This window comes from Schistocerca serialis, chromosome 10, assembly GCF_023864345.2.
Source record: "Schistocerca serialis cubense isolate TAMUIC-IGC-003099 chromosome 10, iqSchSeri2.2, whole genome shotgun sequence".
NCBI lineage: Eukaryota > Metazoa > Arthropoda > Insecta > Orthoptera > Acrididae > Schistocerca > Schistocerca serialis.
The window spans coordinates 225949658-225970100 of NC_064647.1; the positions used below are offsets into that span (position 1 = coordinate 225949658).

The 20443-nt window shown below is 41.4% G+C and overlaps 1 protein-coding gene across 5 annotated transcripts in view; it reads left to right on the forward strand.

Moving 5' to 3' along the window:
• The window catches only part of LOC126424964 (zinc finger matrin-type protein CG9776-like), a 278906-nt gene that overhangs the window by 175033 nt on the left and 83430 nt on the right, over nt 1–20443 (forward strand). For all 5 annotated transcript variants that reach the window (XM_050087838.1, XM_050087837.1, XM_050087839.1 and 2 more), the window contains one exon: nt 1351–1469. In XM_050087838.1, the coding sequence (XP_049943795.1) occupies nt 1351–1469 (119 nt within the window). The remainder of the gene's footprint in view (nt 1–1350; nt 1470–20443) is intronic.

Sequence of the window (20443 nt, forward strand, 5' to 3'; positions counted from 1 at the left end):
TAAACATGAAATTACAGCATAAATTGAAACTTCATTGCTTCCTCTTGATCAGCATACTCTTAATAATAACAGTATATTTTCATAGGTTTTCTTCTGTCAGTTTTCAGCTGTCAGTGTATGTTTCAAAAACTCGTGATGCTGAACTGCATTAACTGGATTTTATTAGTGCTACCGGTTTTGGCCATAAGCCATCATCTGGTACCTAACAACACAACATTCCAATTTGTAGGACATTAGGACAACACAAATGGGCAAATAGCAATCACATAATAATACACTTACAAAAATAACTTAAAACGTTTCACTTGTCATGAATATTGAAACACAAAGCGTCGAATATTTTAATCCACATGAAATGCTTAATAAAAAAAATTCATTCTTAGGATTTACAAGTGCAGCCCAGAAAAGACATAATGAAACTCATACATCAAAGTCTTAGTTGATCATGTTACTGTGTAAAGACTGTGGATGTAACTTTTATAAATTACAGTATTGTACAAATTATAGTACAGACTGGACGAGGGTCATCCTTGGAAACAGCAAACATGCACGTGCCCTACCATTTTCGCATGCAGTCATTAGCAGTGCTTCACAGTTGAAAGCTTGCAACAACACTGTGAGCTATCATGGATCATCTTACGCTGTTTAAACCAGTGGTCTATAAGGAGTCTTCTCTATAGATAAGCTACACATTCCTAAAATTTGGCCAATAAATCAAAGTTGACCATTCGCCTTCCCTAATATCATCTGTACTTGCTCATTCCATTTCGTATTACTTTGCAACATTATGCTTAGATATATTGATTTGACTGTGTCAAGTAGCACACTTCAAATACTGTGTTCTAACATTATGGGTTTACTTTTTGATACCCACGTTTATTAACATAAATTTTTCTACTTTAGATGTTGTCAGGTATTGTATGTATGTTGTTTGAGAACTCTACGAATATTTTTTGTTTTATTGTTAAGACCCAACTTATAATTGGTCACTATTTATTTAAATGATAAATAAAACATTGTTTACTTTCAGCTTCTCTTAGATTTAATGAAAAAACACCTTCAGCATCTAAAAGTCTTGCAGACCTGTTTACTTGTAACAGATTTGTTTTTTAACACCATGAATAACTGAATTTGGTCACTTATATTTGTAGAATTGTTAAAAAAACTGACCTCGTAATCTTATGTGAGCTGTTGTGCACAGTTGTTTGTGACCATTTTTGTGCTTTGAAGTTTATACAGACACTTGGATGTATGAGGTTTTACTGGTACGTATACATATCTAGCATTTGAAATAAGTGCTTTAGTATTCAACAACGTTGCTGAAGTTTTTGTTTGTTTCATTTGCTTCAGGTTTGCAATTTTTTGTGTCAGCCACTGCTTGGTTTTGTAAGCTGTGCAGCACCTGGATGGGCGACCTCCACTGTGCGTCAGTGCACTTGAAGGGCAAGTCACACTCAGAAAAATATGCCGTAAGTTCCCTCTAACATTTTTATTATGCATATATGTGCTTCCACTTAAGGGGGCAGATACAACTTAAGATTTTGAAGAAGCTGATTTTTCAAAATTATTTTTTCCTTATGCTTCAGATGTTTAGAAACATTTTAGTGAAAAATATTACAATACCTGTAAATAGTTTTTATGTTATGGAGTAAATAGTAAATCAACGCTTCCAATCTTCCCGTTAAAACCCCACCCTAAGAGTAACGTTAAATTTTCCGTGTGTCTAATTGTACATTTAACTAAATTTCTCATATTATATGCAGTTTTGAAGCTGAATTTCTCATACTTAGCAGTCAACGTGAGTGAAGTTTGTACAAAGGTATATATCTCTCTGTCAGAAAACCTCTATGTGGTAAAAAGAGACTGACAGACAAATCCCATCACAAACACAACCACCTCATATTATGGGAATACCTTAGAAAAATTCTGATTATGTTATTAAAATGAGAGCAGCTACATGTACTTTGTGGTATCACAAATGCTCTTCTGATTCCAACCTGATGCTTTATTTTTGTCTCAAGGGAAATGAGTCATGGTGACCGTATCAACATATAGTATCTGACGGAACTGTTAATAGCTGTAGGCACAGAAGTACTTTACCACCTTCAGGGATTGAAGCTGTCAGGCCTGTGTTTAAGAATTTAGCTGCCACAGAGCGCTTAAAAAAAATGCGTTGGAACTGATACACGAAATGTGAACGAGTCACTGGACAGTAAAATATGGAAAGTTTGTCCCAAAACTGGATTTTGTAGGAAGGTGGTTATTAAAATTACAGCTAATACTGCAATAATTACATTCAATGAAGGCATGAAAGGTAGACTGGAAGTAATTACACTGTTACGAATTGAGAGTGTAATGTTTGGTAAATTTGCATTGGACCAAGTGGATACAATGTGAATAAAGTCGGCAGGGAGAAGGAAGCCAGAAACAACAATAAGAGACGAGAAAGAGAAAGAGAAAGTTCAGATTAGAGAAGACAGACCACCAAGCATCATTAGAAGAGCCAACCTACTCTGCTGGTGACTTTTGATTTACATTAATACAACAACAAAGGCATGAAAAATTCATAGCAATGTTTATCACTCATTTCCTGCACTTCACATTTTTGTTATCTGTTTCCCTCGTAACTCAAAAACTAAATGGCATAGAACTTTGAAATTTTTTGGGTATATGTAACTATATATTATCAACTAAAATCCAATCATTCTGATGAATAGCCTCTCAGTTTAAAACATATTACATTGTTTAAAAAGTTCAAAAAATTAAATATATTATTTATTCTGATATCTATCTGAAAGAGCACTGTTTTTGTAGATATGTATTTTGCCAATAAAGTAAACTAAGCTCAACACTAAAAAGTTTAAAACTACTCTGGGCATCAGAAAAATGCTATAGTACTATTTTGCAACCACTCCAATATCGAAACAGCTTAATAGGGAGTAAAAATGGTTTCTTTATCATGGATTATATTTTTATCCTGTGTAAGAAGACTTGCTGTTTGGGCATGTCAACTTTTATTCTTATAAGTTTTCTGTGGTAGAAAAAAAGTTGAATATTGTCAAATTTTTGCTGCCTTAAGCTGATCTGCCCTTTAACATTTTCAAATACCTAAATTACAAATTTTCGCTCCTTGATGAGTAGTTTAACATTTTAAGTCATCTTCAAACAGTGTATCCAGCTGCTTTTCCAAATCATTCTGTGTACTTTAAAAATTTATGAGGCAGTTCTGTCAATATTCTTTTAGAACTCGACTTCAGGTAGATTCTTACAACACATTTTCTGTGATTGTAATTTTGCTTATATCATTCATTGTTGAAAATATGAACTTCAGTTAACAGGACCAGATTGACTTGAAATTATCTTGAATAATGTTAATTTCACCAAAGTGTGATATGTCAACTGGAATCCTTTTATGAGATAAATATAAAGTGGATAGCTGTTACAGATTTCCAGTATGAGCAATCAATTGCCTCTCAACAAAATTATGACTCATATATTATTATTTTTGTTTACTTAGTTTCTTTATGTAGTAAGTATGACTTATCCTTCCACTGAATGGTTGTTTTCAGAATGCATTTTTATAGCAAATTCACTTTAGCTGAACTAGTACACCCTTTCCCAGAAATGATCTCAAACAGAACTACAAAAAGTGAATATGTTGCTTTCCAAAATTTTTGGGGTGACATATTCTTGAATAGTATCTCACCTTAGCAACAATAATATCCTTAGAAAATCACAGTCTGGGTTCCAAAAAAGTTGCTCTACTGAGAATGTCATTTACATGTTTATTCACCAGATTTTACAAGCATTAAATAATAAAATAGCAGTAGTTGGTATTTTCTGCAACCTGTCTAAAGCATTTGACTCTGTGAATTACAGTATTTTTCACAGAGAAATCGGAAGTTTTGTGGGATTGATGCTGCAGCCAAACAATAGATAATGTCATATTCAACCAAAAGAGTGCATGAAGTTGTGCTTAGTAATTCAACCAATGTAGTCTGAGAATGTAATTCTAACTGACAGAAACAGAAGGAATGCTAAAAAGTGCTCTTTAAAGTATTGCTGATTGGTTTTCTTCGAATGGTTTCACCCTCAATGTTTTTTTTAAAAAAAAAAAAAAAAAAAAAAAAAAAAAAATTATTTAGTTCTGCACATCATGGGACGCTACACCAATGATAAGGGTAACACATGCTGAAGAAATAAAAAATAGGGTGGAACTTCAAAATTCTTAGGTGTCCACATTGAAGATGATGTAAATGAGAAAAAGTATGTTTTGAAACTCCTAAGACAACTTAGTACAGGCACATTTGCACTTAGAATCATTGAGAATCTCAGGGAGTGGCAAATCAGTAAGTTGATATATTTTGCATATTTTCATTCTATAATGTCATATGGAATAATGTTTTAAGATAACCCATCTTTAAGAAAGAAAGTCTTCATTACTCAAAAACATGCTGTAAAAATAATATGTGGTATTCACCCACGATCATCTTGTAGAAATCTGTTTAAGGAGTTGGGTATTATGACTACCTCTTCACTTTATAATTACGATGTCACGATGTTCGTTGTAAGTAATCCACTACAGTTCAAAAGGAACAATGATATACATAATTACAATACCAGAAGGAAAAATTATGTCCATTAATCTACATTAAGGTTATCTTTAGCAGAAAAAGGGATGGACAGTGCTACAACTAAAGTTTTTGATCACTTAACCCTTGATATAAAATGTGCAAAGTGAAATTTGAAACCAACTGAAAAAATTTCTTCTTGATAACTCCTCCTATTCTATAGAATATATATTTGGTGGTGGGTAGGAATCACTAAAAAAAAACGTATAAATGTCAGCATTAATTTATGATTTGAATGAAAAATGACTCATTCCACATAAATATGATTTATCATGCAAAATGAGCCATGGTACATGAAACTAACAAACATCAATGGAAAATGATTACTTGCTCATTTATGTGAACCGCAACTCTTTACATGTGTCTGTCTTACCACTTAACTAACATACAGTATAACCCGTCTTTTATGTTCCTGAAATTAATGTTTTCCCGCCGCTTACGACATTTCTTATCGTTCCTGTCAAATTTCCTATGTCCGCAATGTTAATTTGCACCTGATTTTGTCTCAATGTATTTATAATTTTCCTGCAATTTACACATTACAAAAAAAAATGATGTTGACCATCCAGTAGTATCTACAAATACTACGTGGTTAAGTTTCTTGACACCAGGGCACTCTACTCATCGGATTTGAACATGCAAACATATAAAAGTTGGAACAGTTCGTGCTGTATCTCCTGCCACTGCCAAGCTCTATTTGGCGTGGTGGCTGATGGGAGTAACTAGGTTCTTTCGAATAACGATATCATGACCAATCACAACTACTTCCAAACTGTCTCTACTGTGCAAATGCAATTTCGTGATTGTTGTGACCATCGTGACACCTTTGTTGAACCATATTTAGTGTGTTCGGCATTTGGCCATTTGTAGCTTTAGCTGAAACTATCATTCACTTTGCTTTGCATTTTAGTTAAAACACAGCGCCAGTTACGTATTGTTTTCATGCTGAACAAAACATGTTTCGAGAATTTATTCTCATTGTCAAGTGCAGTATTTACATCTGTATTTTTTGTAATGTTACACAAACAAACAATGTGAGTGATAGTTCGTGTGTGTATGATTCCCCACATAACTGAGGAGGCATAGTACCCGATAACCTCAAAAAGATGACTACTATGCAAGAGATGCAGAATAGTATATATTCAAACATCACACAAAATTCGAATGTACATATTTGCACTTGACAACAAGAAAAAATAAACAAGTCCCTGACATGTCTTTTGAAGCCTGTTGTGTAAATACCATACATAAAGTGCGAAAATGCAAGGGGTATCCTATATGTAACTTTTTCAGCTTAAAACATTATTTCCCACATTTTACACAATTTTTTGAAGCCCCTTGAAAAGTGTAAAGGCTGGGTTTCACTGTATTTCAGTGCAAACCCTTAAACTGAGTATTTCTGATATGACCCGATAATCTGTGCTCTTGCCAGGTGGGGTACTGCTGTAGTGTTTTTCCACAGGTAAATGAAAAAAGTTTTCAGCCAGAAATTAGTATCAAGATTTTCAGTAATGATGAGTTGCTAAACTTGCAGAACAAGCAAAGCAGATAGAGAGAGCTGGCTGATTATTAACTGGGCTGATATTTCAAACCAAAGATAGCTATCTAGCTAACTTTCAATCAATAAGCAACTTCTGCACAGCACTGAAAGCATAAATAGGAGGTTTAATCAATAAAAACTTAGACTCATGTTGTAGAAAACATTGATCAGTAAAATTAAAGCTGTTATTAACTCTGAGATTGGTCTGGCTGTCACAGCACTTTACTAGAGGCAGTCCTATTCAAAGTGGTGTTTTTGTGCACACTAATCACTTATAATGTTGCCCACCTCTATTAAAAACTGAATGGCACCATATTAATTTCTCCCTTTTCATAGCTAGCAAATGGTACTCCAGTTACAGTTCATTATTGTGAGTCATCTTGTTTAGGGCCGGGCAAGAGTGAGATTTGTTTTATTTGAGTGTAAGGTTCAGGTTTGCAAGTAGTGAATACTGAATTAATTCACTGTAATGATTGTAGCACATTAGAATACCTTTCATATACTTCATTATTTGCATATCAATAATTATCATCATTCCATTCCACACTGAACCCTGTAACTTCCACAAAAAAACTCATACTCACATACTGCGAGATGCTGCTACTTCTTGAGAGCCACAAGTGACATTGTCAACAGTTAGATGAAGCTCTGCCAGATATTGCATTCCACTCACAAGAGTTGCAAATAACCAAAATGCTAAAATAAAAAGTTATATAAAAACTCCAGTGACTCAACTTGTGAAGACATCGAAACCTCGCGCATTCCTATGTCCTTTCACAACCTGTAACACTGGATGTATAATGGAAGCAGAAGAATTTTGTCATCGTCCTCAAATAAGAGCACTTCAAATTTTCATAACCTATCTTTCAAAGATATCCGTATTAAGTTCCCTGAGCACCTCTGTCAGGCTTTTGTATCTGATACTTTGACCTACTGCAATTCAGCCAGGTTGTATGTGAATTCCAAAATTACATGTCAGCTCTTGTACACTTAATTGCTAGAGTCTGTGAGTTGGAGGAATACTCTAAAATAAGGTATTTAAGCTTCTTGTATGCACTGCACTTTTGCAAAGCTCTCCCAACAAATCTGTGTTGTGTAGTAGTCTTCCTTACTGCAGACTTACCATGTTTATTCCATTTCATATCATCTACCAATGTTGTTCATTCATAGGTCTTCCTGAAACAAAAAAAGTCTTATGTTCTAGGTTCTGAGTAAGTGATCTCTCTTCTGAAAATCAACAGCTTCAAAAGTGTTCAGGCAAACTGATGAAATGTCCTTCCAGGGTCCTTTCGAATAGAGAGAATAAATCACCATGAAAATTTTAAAATAAATATACAGGGTTTCCCATTTATCTTGACCACCCTAAATAACTGTTTGTCCAGATGCAAATTACAAAATGTTTCAAGCAAATGTTCTTTAGCCGTCAGGGGGACACCAATCAGCATGATTGCTTTCGTTGTAGCTTTGTTTTTTACAAAGATATGAACAACGATATGACTTTTTTAAATGGCACCCGGTATTTTTTATTCGGTAATTCATTTCCTCTCCTAAAGACCTAGTCAGAAATGTATCACAGTGTACCATTCACTGAAACACAACGTTATTAATTACGTAACTCAACATTGACATTGACGCTCCCAGCGCTTAGTGCAGGTACTCAGGGTAATGGAACACATCCACGTGCTGACATTGACAGAGGACAAATTTAAACATAAGAAGAATGCACACCCGTCATTCTGTCAACCATCGTCAGTTGAAGAGTTGTGTGAGTAGAATGTACACCAACGAAGAGAAGGTAGAAATGCTACTCATCTACAGGAAATGTAAGTTAGCAGAACAGTAATTGCAATACTGTTTCATATGTACGGGTACATTTAGTACAGTAGTTTAGTCCTTTTAAATATTGTTGTATAGAGTAGACTTGCAGTAAAGACTGTCCTTCCTACAAACTGCATCTACATAACGTTTCTTTTATTGTTGTCGTTGAAGGTAGGCGAAATGCTATGCAGGCAATGGAACTTTACAGAGATCGATATCCTGACAAGGACCCACCTTCCTGATGGATGTTTTCTCGTCTTGTTGTGACGCTTCAGGAAACAGGAAGTTTCAACCCACGACAATGCAGTCGTCATAGCACTCGCACAGACGAAGCTGCCAAAGTTCCTGGTCTCGCTTTCGTTGCTATGAATCCACATGTGAGCACATGACAGCTTGAACACGAGATTGACATTCCTAAAACTAGTGTACATTGTATTCTTACATGTCACCAGTTCCGTGCTTACCATGTACACCTACATCAAGAATTGCATGGGAATGATTTCCAGAATCGTGTACAGTTCTGTCAGTGGGCACAGCAGCAAATCCTCGCCAACCCAGACTTCTCCTCCAATGTTCTATTTACCGATGAATGTTCCTTCTCAAGCAGATGACAGGTAAACACGAGGAACACGCATTGTTGGTCCAGCAACAACCCATGATGGCTTAGACAGGTGGAACGTCAGCGTCAATGGAGAGTTAACATCAGGTGTGGGATGCTTTGTACTACAATTATTGGCCCTTATTTCATCAGTGGCAGTCTAAACGGCACAGCGTATGCCAGCTTCCTCAGACGAATTCTTGCTCCTCTTCTGGATGAAGTCCCGCTAATAACCAGAATGATTATGTGGTATCAACACGATGGATGTCCAGCACATAATGCCTTGCGTGCACTTCGTGTTCTGAAACGAATGTATCCTGCCAGATGAATTGGTCGAGGAGGAACAGCTACTTGCCATGCTAGGTCTCCTAATTTAAATCCTCTGGACTTTTTTCTTCGGGGACGCATTAAAGACATTGTCTATCACGATATTCCAACAACTCCAGAGGACGTGCAGGAACATACCGTGCTTGCTTGTAATTCTATTCAGCGGGAAACACTGGAAGCAGTAAATAATTCTTTCATTCAATGAGTGCACCTGTGTGTAGGTGTCTAGGGTCACCACTCTGAGCGCCTTTGAATGTTCTACTCCTGAGCAGTGGCACAGGAGAGTCAAAGTCAATTTTGTGTTATGTGTTTGCTTGGTTTACATTTGTTTTCTGGCAACTCCAGCAAGTGGATCCCAGGCTCAAAGTCAGTGTAGTGTTATGCACTTAATAACATTGTGTTTCAGTGAATGGTACACTGTGATACATCTTTGAATAGGTCTTTAGGGGAGGAAATAAATTGCCGAACAAAAAACACAGGGTGCCATTTAAAAAAGTCATACTGCTGTTCATATCTTTGTAAAAAACAAAGCTACAATGAAGGCAATCATGTTGATTGATGTCCCCCTGACAGCTAAAGAACATTTGCTTGAAACATTTTGTAATCTGCATCTGGACAAACAGTTATTTAGGGGGGGTCAAGATAAATGGGACACCCTGTATATTACACACACGGTGAAAACGTCACAATTAATGAAATATTCTGGGCTGTTATGCCACGGTCAGATAGATTCAACATTAAAACTCAACATTTCATCCCCACCTGCGGTGCCCAGTTTCAAAGGGAATCATAGCTGATTTACATCCTGTCTCACTGCTAACTGCAGCAAAATTCTGTTTACGCGTGCTTCCACGCTGTGGTGTGATGTCACGTGCCTTGAACACTCATGTACAATTGGCCGTTGTTGGCGGGAGAAAACACACATAAAGGTTAAAGAAATGTGCAACCTTTTGGAGCCAGTGGCTCCTTCTTCTGGTAGAAGTCTTGAAGGGAAAGGTCCTTCCTTCTCATCCTGTGTGGTACGTCTCCCCTGACGACCCAGGGCTCTGGGCGACTTTTACGAACTCTCACTGTTCACTAAACATCTCCTGTCCTTTTCCTTCATCTCTCTTCCTTCCTCTTCAGCTCTTCTGCCGGAAGGAAGAAGAAGCTACTGGCTCCAAAACCTTGCACACTTCTTTAACCTTTATATGTGTTTCCCCTCACTGTCATTTGGTGTGTAGATTTTTGTTATCTATCCAGTTATATTAAATTTTCAAAAGTTGGCTATTTTTGTTGATAAATTTCAAATGTTGTCATGCTATGTGCCTGAAGATAAAACCTTAGTGCTTTGAAATTGACTGTTAAAAAAAGTGGTGATTGATGAGTATTTTGACTGCAATTGCTTTAGCAAAAACTTAAGCTTCTTTTGGCTCTGTGTAAGCTTAAAGTACTTAGTGTAGAACAAGTAGAACCAGAAAATAATTCTGTTCGTATGTAAGGGGAAGACTTTTGACTTGGTCAAATTATGTTAAAGGGTTTTATTTCTGGTCACTGTAGCGCATAGTGCTGACAGTATGAACTGGCGGTCTGCCACTAGCATAAGCAAATAGTTGCCTGATCATCTCTGTGTTGCTTTTGTGCTTACTAAATGAACCCGTAGCAAAACTTGCTGCTCTTCTTTGAATCATCTTCTCTCTTTCCTCTATCAATCCTATCTGGTACAGATCCCAGCCTGATGAACAATATTCAAGTATTGATTGAACCACTGTTTTATAAGCTTGATGGGCTAAATTTCTTTCTGTGTATGTATTCATAAAACAATACATTTGTTCATGTTGAGGGTCAATTGCCATTTCCCGCACCAAGCATCAATCCTCTGCAGCTCCTCCCCCATTTCACCACAATTTTTCAGCATTGAAACTTTGCTGTATATCACAGCATCATCCACAGAAAAGCTAATGGACAATGAAAGCTTTGCTGCCTTTAAGAAAAAATCCTTTGATGAGCTAGAGTACAAATACAAGCATGCACAAGGAGACACCCCCCCCCCCCCCCCCCCCACACACACACACACACACACACACACACACACACGCACACACACACACACACCTACCTCTGTGTGCCTATACTGTGCCGGGTGGACAGATAATTCCGTCGTCGTAACTTTGGCAGATGGACTGGAGTCAGGTAGTATTGGAAGGGGTGGGTAGAGGGAGGAAATGGAAAGAGGTATTGTTGTGGTCCAGCCAGCACAGTGTTGGTGGACAGGTGTGTCTGCAGGGGGGGGGGGGGGGGGGGGGGGGGAGTCAGCCTCCTTTAATATTAAATTATTTACATTCTATCAGAACTTCCCTCACTATAAGGGGCATTCAAAAAGAAACGAGCCGGAGGCATAATTACAGAAACCAGTACCTGTATCTTAGAAGTATTGGCCCTGGCTGTGGATGCACTTGTCCCACTGTGATACAAGGCAGTGAATGGCTGTCTCATAAAATTCCCGGGACTGCAATGTTAACCAGTTCCGCATGTACAGCGGGACATCGTCATCCGAGGTGAATCATTTGCCCCTCAGAGCCTTTTTAAGGGGACCAAAAATGGCGTAATCACAGCGAGAGAGGGTCCGGACTGTATGGAGGGCGGCCGAAAACTCCCATTTGAATTTCAGCAGGCCGTACGAGGCTTTGCATTGTCGTGGAGCAGAATGACCCCACAGGTGAGACTGCCTGGTTGTTTTGATTTGATCGCTTGGCGAAAGATGGTCAAGGTTTGCGAGTAACTCTGGGCATTCACTGTAGTCCCGTGCTGCAGGAAGTGAATCAGAAGGGGGCCATCTTGGTCAAAGAAGAACATCAGCATAACCTTTCCTGCACTTGTGTGGACGGATGGCCTTGGCTTTTATTGGCAGTGGTGACCCTGGATGCTTCCATTGGAGACATTGTCATTTTGATTCTGGTTCGAAGTCATGACACTGACTCATCTCCAGCCACCACTCGTTCCAGGAATGCATTCCCTTCCCGAGAATAGCACTGCAAATGAGCAAGACAGTGGGCCATTCGACACGTTTCCTGGTGTGGTTGAAGACTGTGGGGCACCCATGGGGCACACACTTTGCACATGTGCAGTCTTTCCTTAATGATGGTGTGAACACTTCTGATGCTTAATCCGACCACAGCGGCTACGGCTTTCACTGTCACTCGGCAGTCCTGGGTAATGAGTGCATCCACCAACTGCATGATGTCATCAGTAATGCATTGTGGTGCTCCAGTCAGTGCATCGTCGGCTGACGACAACCGTCCTTCCCTGCAGTGCTTGTGCCACGCCTTGACCCTTGCAAGGGACATGCAGTGTTCACTGTGCACTTGTGACATTCATTGTTGAATGTCCATTCCTCCAACTCCTTTCGCTGTCAGAAAACGAGCTTTCGCAACAAACTGTTGCCTCATCAGGAAAGAGGGAAGGAGAGGGAAAGACGAAAGGAAGTAGGTTTTAAGGGAGAGGGTAAGGAGTCATTCCAATCCCGGGAGCGCACACACACACACATATCCATCCACACATACATATTTAAAGATGTCTGCTTGTGTCTGTATATGTGTGTGCGTGCGCGCGAGTGTATACCCGTCCTTTTTTCCCCCTAAGGTAAGTCTTTCCGCTCCCGGGATTGGAATGACTCCTTACCCTCTCCCTTAAAACCCACTTCCTTTCGTCTTTCCCTCTCCTTCCCTCTTTCCTGATGAGGCAACAGTTTGTTGCAAAAGCTTGAATTTTGTGTGTATGTATGTATCTGTTTGTGTTTCTATCGACCTGCCAGCGCTTTCATATATATATATATATATATATATATATATATATATATATATATATATATATATATATATATAAAAACAAAGATGAGGTGACTTACCGAACAAAAGCGCTGGCAGGTCGATAGACACACAAACATACACACAAAATTCAAGCTTTCGCAACAGACTGTTGCCTCATCAGGAAAGAGGGAAGGAGAGGGGAAGACGAAAGGAAGTGGGTTTTAAGGGAGAGGGTAAGGAGTCATTCCAATCCCGGGAGCGGAAAGACTTACCTTAGGGGGAAAAAAGGACAGGTATACACTCGCACACACGCACATATCCATCCACACATACAGACACAAGCAGACATATTTAAAGATATATATATATATATATATATATATATATATATATATATATATATATAATTACTGTAAACTGATTTTTCCCTTCTATGATGCATGGAGACAATAGCCTTTGAAATGTGTTACGCTCCATACTGTACATTTACATCTTTTGTGACAAGTTCATGCGTATTCTTATTTTATGACATGTTCTGCAGCCTTGAGCATCTCCTCACTGTAGATCTATGGAACAAAAGTAAATATAATCTAATGTAATATCTCAGTACCGTGTCATCTCTCTCTCTCTCTCTCTCTCTCTCTCTCTCTCTCTGGCCTACAAGCTACATGGCTGAAATATCAGTGGAAGAGACTGAATTCGCATGGCTGTGTGCTCAAAATTATTAGACTACGCATTACACCATTAAAATCTGGAACTGAATGATAGGATAAAGCTTTGTGCAAGATCAGAGCCCTAGGTTGAAAGCTGGCATAAAGCAAATACAAAAATAGCAATGTTTTGAGAGTTTTGTAAACAATTATTCTTTTTTTGCATACGAATTTGTTGCTCTGGTTGGGACATAGGTGATACCAGAAATAACTGAAATCAAAGCAGTAGATGGAAGATTCTGATTCTGGACCAGAATGGTGAAGTTTATTTCTATTGTCAAAAAAATATTGACTGACATTTCTGGGTTGCAATATCAGTATTTTTATTGATTGCCTTGCAAAGGGTAAATCAATAGCCAAATGAAAAAGGTGAAGTGGGGCCTGGACTGCAGAACCAAAAGAAATAGGGCAGCGAAGGAGGCTTTGGCAATGAGGCAGCTGAGAGATGTGAAGTACGCACTTCAGGTATTTACCCTAGTCACGTATTTGTCATCATCTGAAGTCCATGTTGTTGTTGGGGTTGTCTCCTGTCAGAAGAACTATTTGATGCAGCTTTCCATTGTACTGTATCTCGTGAAAGCCACTTCATCTCCGCATAACTGGCGCTACCTACATCCATTTGAACCTGCTTACTTAATTCTGTACTTGATCTCACTGTGTAATTTTTACGCCGCTCCCTTCCCTGCATTACCAAATTGGTGATTTCTTAGTGCCTCAGAATGTGTCACACCAGCATATTCCATCTTATAGTCAAGTTGTTCCATACATTTCCTTTCTTCTTGATGGGCACAGTACCTTCTCTTTATTTATTTCACTTCCATGTAAGGTTACCCTCCATACAGATACTTTAAGATAAGACTTCTTAAAATTTCAATTTACATTCAATGTTATGAAATTTATATTTTTCAGGAATGTCAACAATGTAGGAAAAGACAGATTGCTACTTACCCCATAAAGAAGATACGTCAAGATGCAGACTGGCACAACTAAGACACACTCACATATGGCTTTCAGCCATAGTCTTAATCAGTAAAGAGAGACAATCACGCAGCACTGTTTGTATGTATCTCTCTTTACTGGCCCCCAGGAGGCTCACGGTCCTTTTGTGAGTTTGCGCATGGCGCATACGGGGCCCCGAGCTATTGCGGCCCATTCTTCGTTCCTTGGCTGCATTTCGTTCTCCCTGCTCCTTCCCTCCCTATCCTCGCTCCTTCCCCGTTGCCACCTCCTTCCCCTCTCTCGGTGTTCTGATTTATGTCGACCTGGTTTCCTGTATTGGTTGCAATTTTGTTCTTTAAGCCCGTTCTTTCAACCTTTTTGGCTTTTAGGTCCCCACTTGACATTTGACCTCCACTGCAAAATTTCCTGTTTTTAGTGTGAGCCATATGGGGAAGTACTTCCTCCCTAGCATCTACGGTGTGGATTCCTCTCCCCCCTTCCTTCCCCTCTCCCCTTCCCCACTGTAGCCCCCTTCCACCCTGCTAGGTCACCAGCACGTGTAGCCAGTACATGTGGTGGAGCTGTTATGTACCCATATAGCTGAGCTCCCCTGACAATACAGGGATCAGACTACTGATACCTGAGCTGTTCCCTCCCCATGTATGCCTAGGAGTAGTTGCTTGGCGCATGAAGTATCGAGCTGCAAAACACTGGCCATTCTCAAACGGCCGTCTCTTCGAATGGTGAAGGATCCTCGAATGCTGCTTCTTATGACCCGGCAACCTTCCCCTCCCTGGCTACACTGTGGGAGATGGGCCAGGCTCACCATCTTGGGATGAAACCCTTTCCCTATTACCTCATCTGTACTAGTATGGATGAGGACATATTCACCGCCACAAAGCCATTGTTTTTCGTGGAAAATATTGAGGCCAATTTTGGTGATGTGGAGTCTCACAGTAAGATGCGGTCGGGCTCCCTGTTGATCAAAGTTGCTTTTGCCACCCAATCCGCAGCTCTTTGTGCCTCCCAGAGGAGGTTAAGGTCGTGCTACAGATGTGACATGAAGCCGTATATCCCTTCACCTATGCAGTGCTTTCAGTCTTTCGTTTTGGGCATATGTCTTCCCGCTGTACAGCAGACCTTTTGTGTGGTGACTGTGGCCACCCACTCCATGATGGAAGCCCCTGTGTTCTGCCGCCTGTGTGTGTCAATTGTGCTGACCACCACTCCCCTCGCTCACCGCATTGCCCATCTTACAAGAGAGAAAAGAAGATCCAAGAATACAAGTCCCTGGATTGCCAGTCTTATGCTGAGGCTTCCCAAAAGTATGAGAGACTCCATCGAGTGTCACTCTCTTCAACTTTTGCCTCTGTTACTTCCCTTCCTCCTCCTCCTCCTCCTCCTCCTCCTCCCTCATCCTTACCCCAGCCCTGTCCCACCCTCCCCTCCTCCTCCCCTGCAGTTCCCATGACCTCCCGTCAGGGAGCCGCTGCCCCTCCCCAGCTGAAGAAGTGCCCCCCTTCTTTAGCATCTGCCGGTGACTGGGCTCCCTCCCAGGACCCCTCTCGCTGGCGTCTCTCAGGCCAGAAGACTGTTATCACCACTTGGCCATAAGGCGCACCATCTGTGCGCCCCCAGGTCTCTTTCGTTCCAGATCTTGCAGAAGCCTGTACTCCCCCTGTGCCCTGCCCTCCTCCACCTAAGAAAGAGAAGAAGAAGAAACATAATCCCAAGACAAGACACCCCCAGTGCCCCAAAGGTGCCATCTCCCCCCTCGCAACCTGAGTCTGACATCTTATTTATGGTTGTCACCCATCATTCTTGGTGACTACTACTGGACGAGTTACCAGACCTCCTTTGAACGAGTCACTAGACCACCTCCTCGGCTCCTCATGCCTACATTGGACTCGCACCACACAATCATCCAGTGGAATTGCACCGGATACTATAGTCACCTACTGGAAATGAAACATCTTGCCTCTTCGTATTCTGCCTTCTGTCTCTTTCTTCAAGAAACGGATTTCCGTGATGACCACTATCCAACTTTTTGTGGTTATCAGGCGTTCTGTCGGAACCGTACTCGCTCCAGGGCAGCATCTGGTGGGGTCTGCACTTTGATTTGCTCCAATGTTACCAGTGACTGGATCCATTTATTTACCACCTTTGAAGTGATAGTGGTTTGAGTGCAAACAACTCTGGCAATCGCCATTTGCAATGTCTATCTCCCTCCAGGGAGGCCACTTGCTTACGTTGCACTGTTTACCTTAATCCAGCAACTCCCACCCCCGTTTCTTGTCCTTGGGGCTTCAGTGTTCATCATCCACTATGGGGAAGTGTCACTTCAACGGGTAGGGGTATCCTAATTGACCACTTTATCACGAACCTCGATTTGTGTCTCCTCAATGATGGTTCACCTACCCTCTTCAGTGTCGCTCATGGCACCTACTCTGCTATCGATCTCACGATCTCCTCCCCTGCCCTCGTGGCTTCCCTACATTGGTCATTACATGATGACCTTTGTGACAGTGACTACTTTCCGGTGATTCTCTTGTTCCCCTGCTGCCACCAGGCAGACAGGCCCCCACATTCGGCATTCCGCAGGGTCAATTGGCCTTTATATACATCTGCTGTCCACTTTAACTCTCCCCCCCCCCCCCTCTCAACTTCGTGTCATGTGGTCGTGCAAGGCATCTCTGCCACTTTCTTCATGCTGTTGGCACTGCTGTCCCCCTATCCACAGGGCACCTCGTCAACAGCCAGTACAGTGTTCGACCAATTATGTCGCAGTCACTGTCCAGGACCGCCAATAGGCGTTGCAAAGATTTAAGCGACACCCTTCATAGACCAACCTCCTCACTTTTAAGCATCACTGTGCTAAGACTTTTTACCTTATTAAACAGAGTAAAAAGGAATGTTACTTAAAATCCGTCTTGATTGCAATTTTTTTTTTATTTTTTATTCATATGACAGGTTTCGTCACATGTGACGCAGCATGTGAAAGTTGATGGATTTGGACGGGTTACTCCTGTAACTGAAATATCAGATCTGAAGATGGTTCTGAATGAACCAAAACTGGTCATATGAATAAAAAATAAAAAAAAATAAAAATTTGCAATCAAGACAGATTTTAAGTAACATTATAAAATCACCGATTGCTGTTATCCTATAAGACATTATGTCTGTTTTTGCAAAGTAAAAAGGAATGTTGGGAGCGCTATGTTCCCTCCCTGGGAATGTATGCCTCTTCATTGCAGGTTTGGTCAAACTCTGTAGCCTTCTAGGCCCCCAGCAATAGTCAACTGTCCAATGTCTGAACCTCCAAGGTGCTCTGTGCACTGATCCATTGGTCCTCGCAGAACACCTCGCAACACAGTTTGCAATGGCATCGTCGTCCTCTTCCTACTGTCCTACCTTTCTCCAGCAGAAACGGAGAGTTGAACAGGCCCGCTCTGTTTCATGCTGCACCACGTTGAGCCCTATAATGCACCCTTCGCTGAATGGGAATTGGTGCAACCTCATAGCTCTTCACAAGAGACAGCCCTGGGCTGGACTCCATCCACAACCAGATGATCCAACACTTGGACGTTTCCCAGAGGCAACAGCTCCTCAGGGTCTTCAACTACATAGGCTCCCGGGTGCTTTTCCATCACAGTGGTGAGACGGTATAGTTATCCCCATTCTTAACCCCAGGAAAAACCCAACGTCTCTCGACAGCTACTGCCCAATTAGCCTTACAAATGTACTTTGTAAACTGCTTAAGAGTATGGTCATCTTCAGATTATGTTGGGCACTCAAACCTCGGGGCCTCTTGTCCCCTTATCAGTGTGGCTTCCGGGCCCAACTGACTATTTACCCCGATTGGAATCAGCCATCTGACAGGCTTTTACTCACCAACAGCATCTTGTTAGGTCTTCTTTGTCCTGCATAAGGTGTATGACGTGGCTTGGCGCCATCACATTTTAGTTACCCTCCATGACTGGGGCATCCATGGTCCTATGCAGATTTTTATTCGCGAGTTTTTATCTCAGCGGCTCTTCCGGGTTTGAATTGGCTCCTCACTCAGCGTCCCTAAGATGCGGGAGAACGGTATCCCACAGGGTTCTGTTCTGTGTCACACTCTTCCTCATTGCCATCAATGGGCTTGCGATCTCTGTTGGGCCTCTGGTTACACCGGTGTTGTACGTCGACGATTTTTGCATCTCGTGCAGCTCCCACTTGGTAGCGCCTGTTGAGCGCCAGCTGCAAGGTGCCATCTGACTGGCTTCCAGTTTCCTCCCTCCAAAATGCAGGTTATTCATTCTTGTCATCGACCCACCATACACCACGATCCAGAACTTCATTTAGGTAACCAGCTCCTCAATGTTGTAGTGCAGCCCCATTTCTTGGGCTCTGTTTATGATAACAAGCTGACATGGCTGCCCCACATTCACCACCTAAAGACTACATGTATGAAGATTAGTGCTCTCCCCCTCCTGGCCCACACATCTTGGGGTGCAGACGTTCCACTCTTTTCCATCTTTACCGTGTTCTGCTCTCATCCAGACTAGATTATGGTGGTCGAGTTTAGAGCTCAGCAGCTCCTTTCACTTTTAAACTTCTTGACATAGTCATCATTGTGGGGTGGGTCTGGCTATTGGTGCCTTTCCTACTAGTCCTGTTGATAGTCTCCTCATAGAAGCAGGGATGCCCCCTCTACACATACAACAGAGCCAGCTCCTTGTTTCTTACACAATCACCACTCACCAATTCCCTGACCATCCTGTGTACCCTGTACTCTTCACCAATGGGGGATGCCTCCCTCCTGACAACCGCCCACGGGTGGGATTGCCGATTGGTATTCGTGTCGCTTCACTCTGTCCGGATCTCCATCTCCACTCCCTGGACTGCAACCCATGTCTTTCCTCCCAGCCCCCCCCCCCCCCCCCTCCTTGGATGGTGCCTAGACCACGGATTAGGACTGATCTATTCCAGGGTCGTAAGATCTCTGTCGCTCCTATAGTTTTCTGACATCGTGTATGTGCCATCTTTACAGAGTTCCAAGGTGCCACCATCTTTTACACTGATGAGTGTAAAATAATCTATAAGGTGGAATACACTTTCGCATCTCCTACTGGCTTCAAGCACTATTTATTGCCGGGGTCATATAATGAGTTCCCAGTAGCGCTTCTAGCCATTAATAGGGCCCTCCTTTTTGTTTCTCAGGCCTCCCTCCACAGTGTTTTAATTTGTTCAGACTCCATGAGCAGCCTGCTGGTTATCAACCGATGCTACCATCATCGCCCTTTAGTCTCTGCTATTCATGACCTCTCTGTGCTCTGCCTGTCCAGGTGTTTCTCTGGGTTCCAAGTCATATGGGCATCCAAGGGAATGAATTGGCTGACCGTTTGGCTAGAGAAGCTGATACTTACCCCCCACCCCACCCCCTCCGCCCATTTCCTTTCGTGTTTCCAGCTGTGGATATGTGGATCTACGTCAAATCTCTTTTTCATCTGAGGCGCTACTGCTCATATTAATAAACTCAGTACAATTGAGGAGTCTAGTGCAGTTTGGAGCACTTCCTTTTGCTTTTCTCTGAAAGAGTCCACTGTTTTACGCCATTTACACATTGGTCATACGTGGCTCACCCATTGTTCCCTTCTATGTAACGACCCACCCCACAATGTGGTTGTGGAGCCAGACTAATATCTCACATATTGGTGGAGTGACCCCTTCTTTTGGCCCTTCATGTTAAGTATAGTCTTCCCGATTCCTTAAATTTAATATTAGCAGATTATCCACAGATGGTTGAACTGGTTCTCGGTTTCCTCTGTGAAAGTGGTTTTTATTTCCAGATATAAGGTTCTCCTTTAGTCTTCAAGCAGGGGCAGGTTGGTTGTGATTGGGACTTCTTTTACCATCTTCTCGATCTGTGACCCCATGGCTGCCCTCATTTTTTTCCAGTTTGTAGATTTGGTTTCACCTTTTATGCCTTTACTGTGTGTGTTCAATGTTCATTATTTTATAATTTGACTCCCCTGACTGGATCCGTCCACTTTTAGCAGACCCTCTTTTCTTCTGTAACTCACTTCGGGATCACTGGAGTGATGACCTCA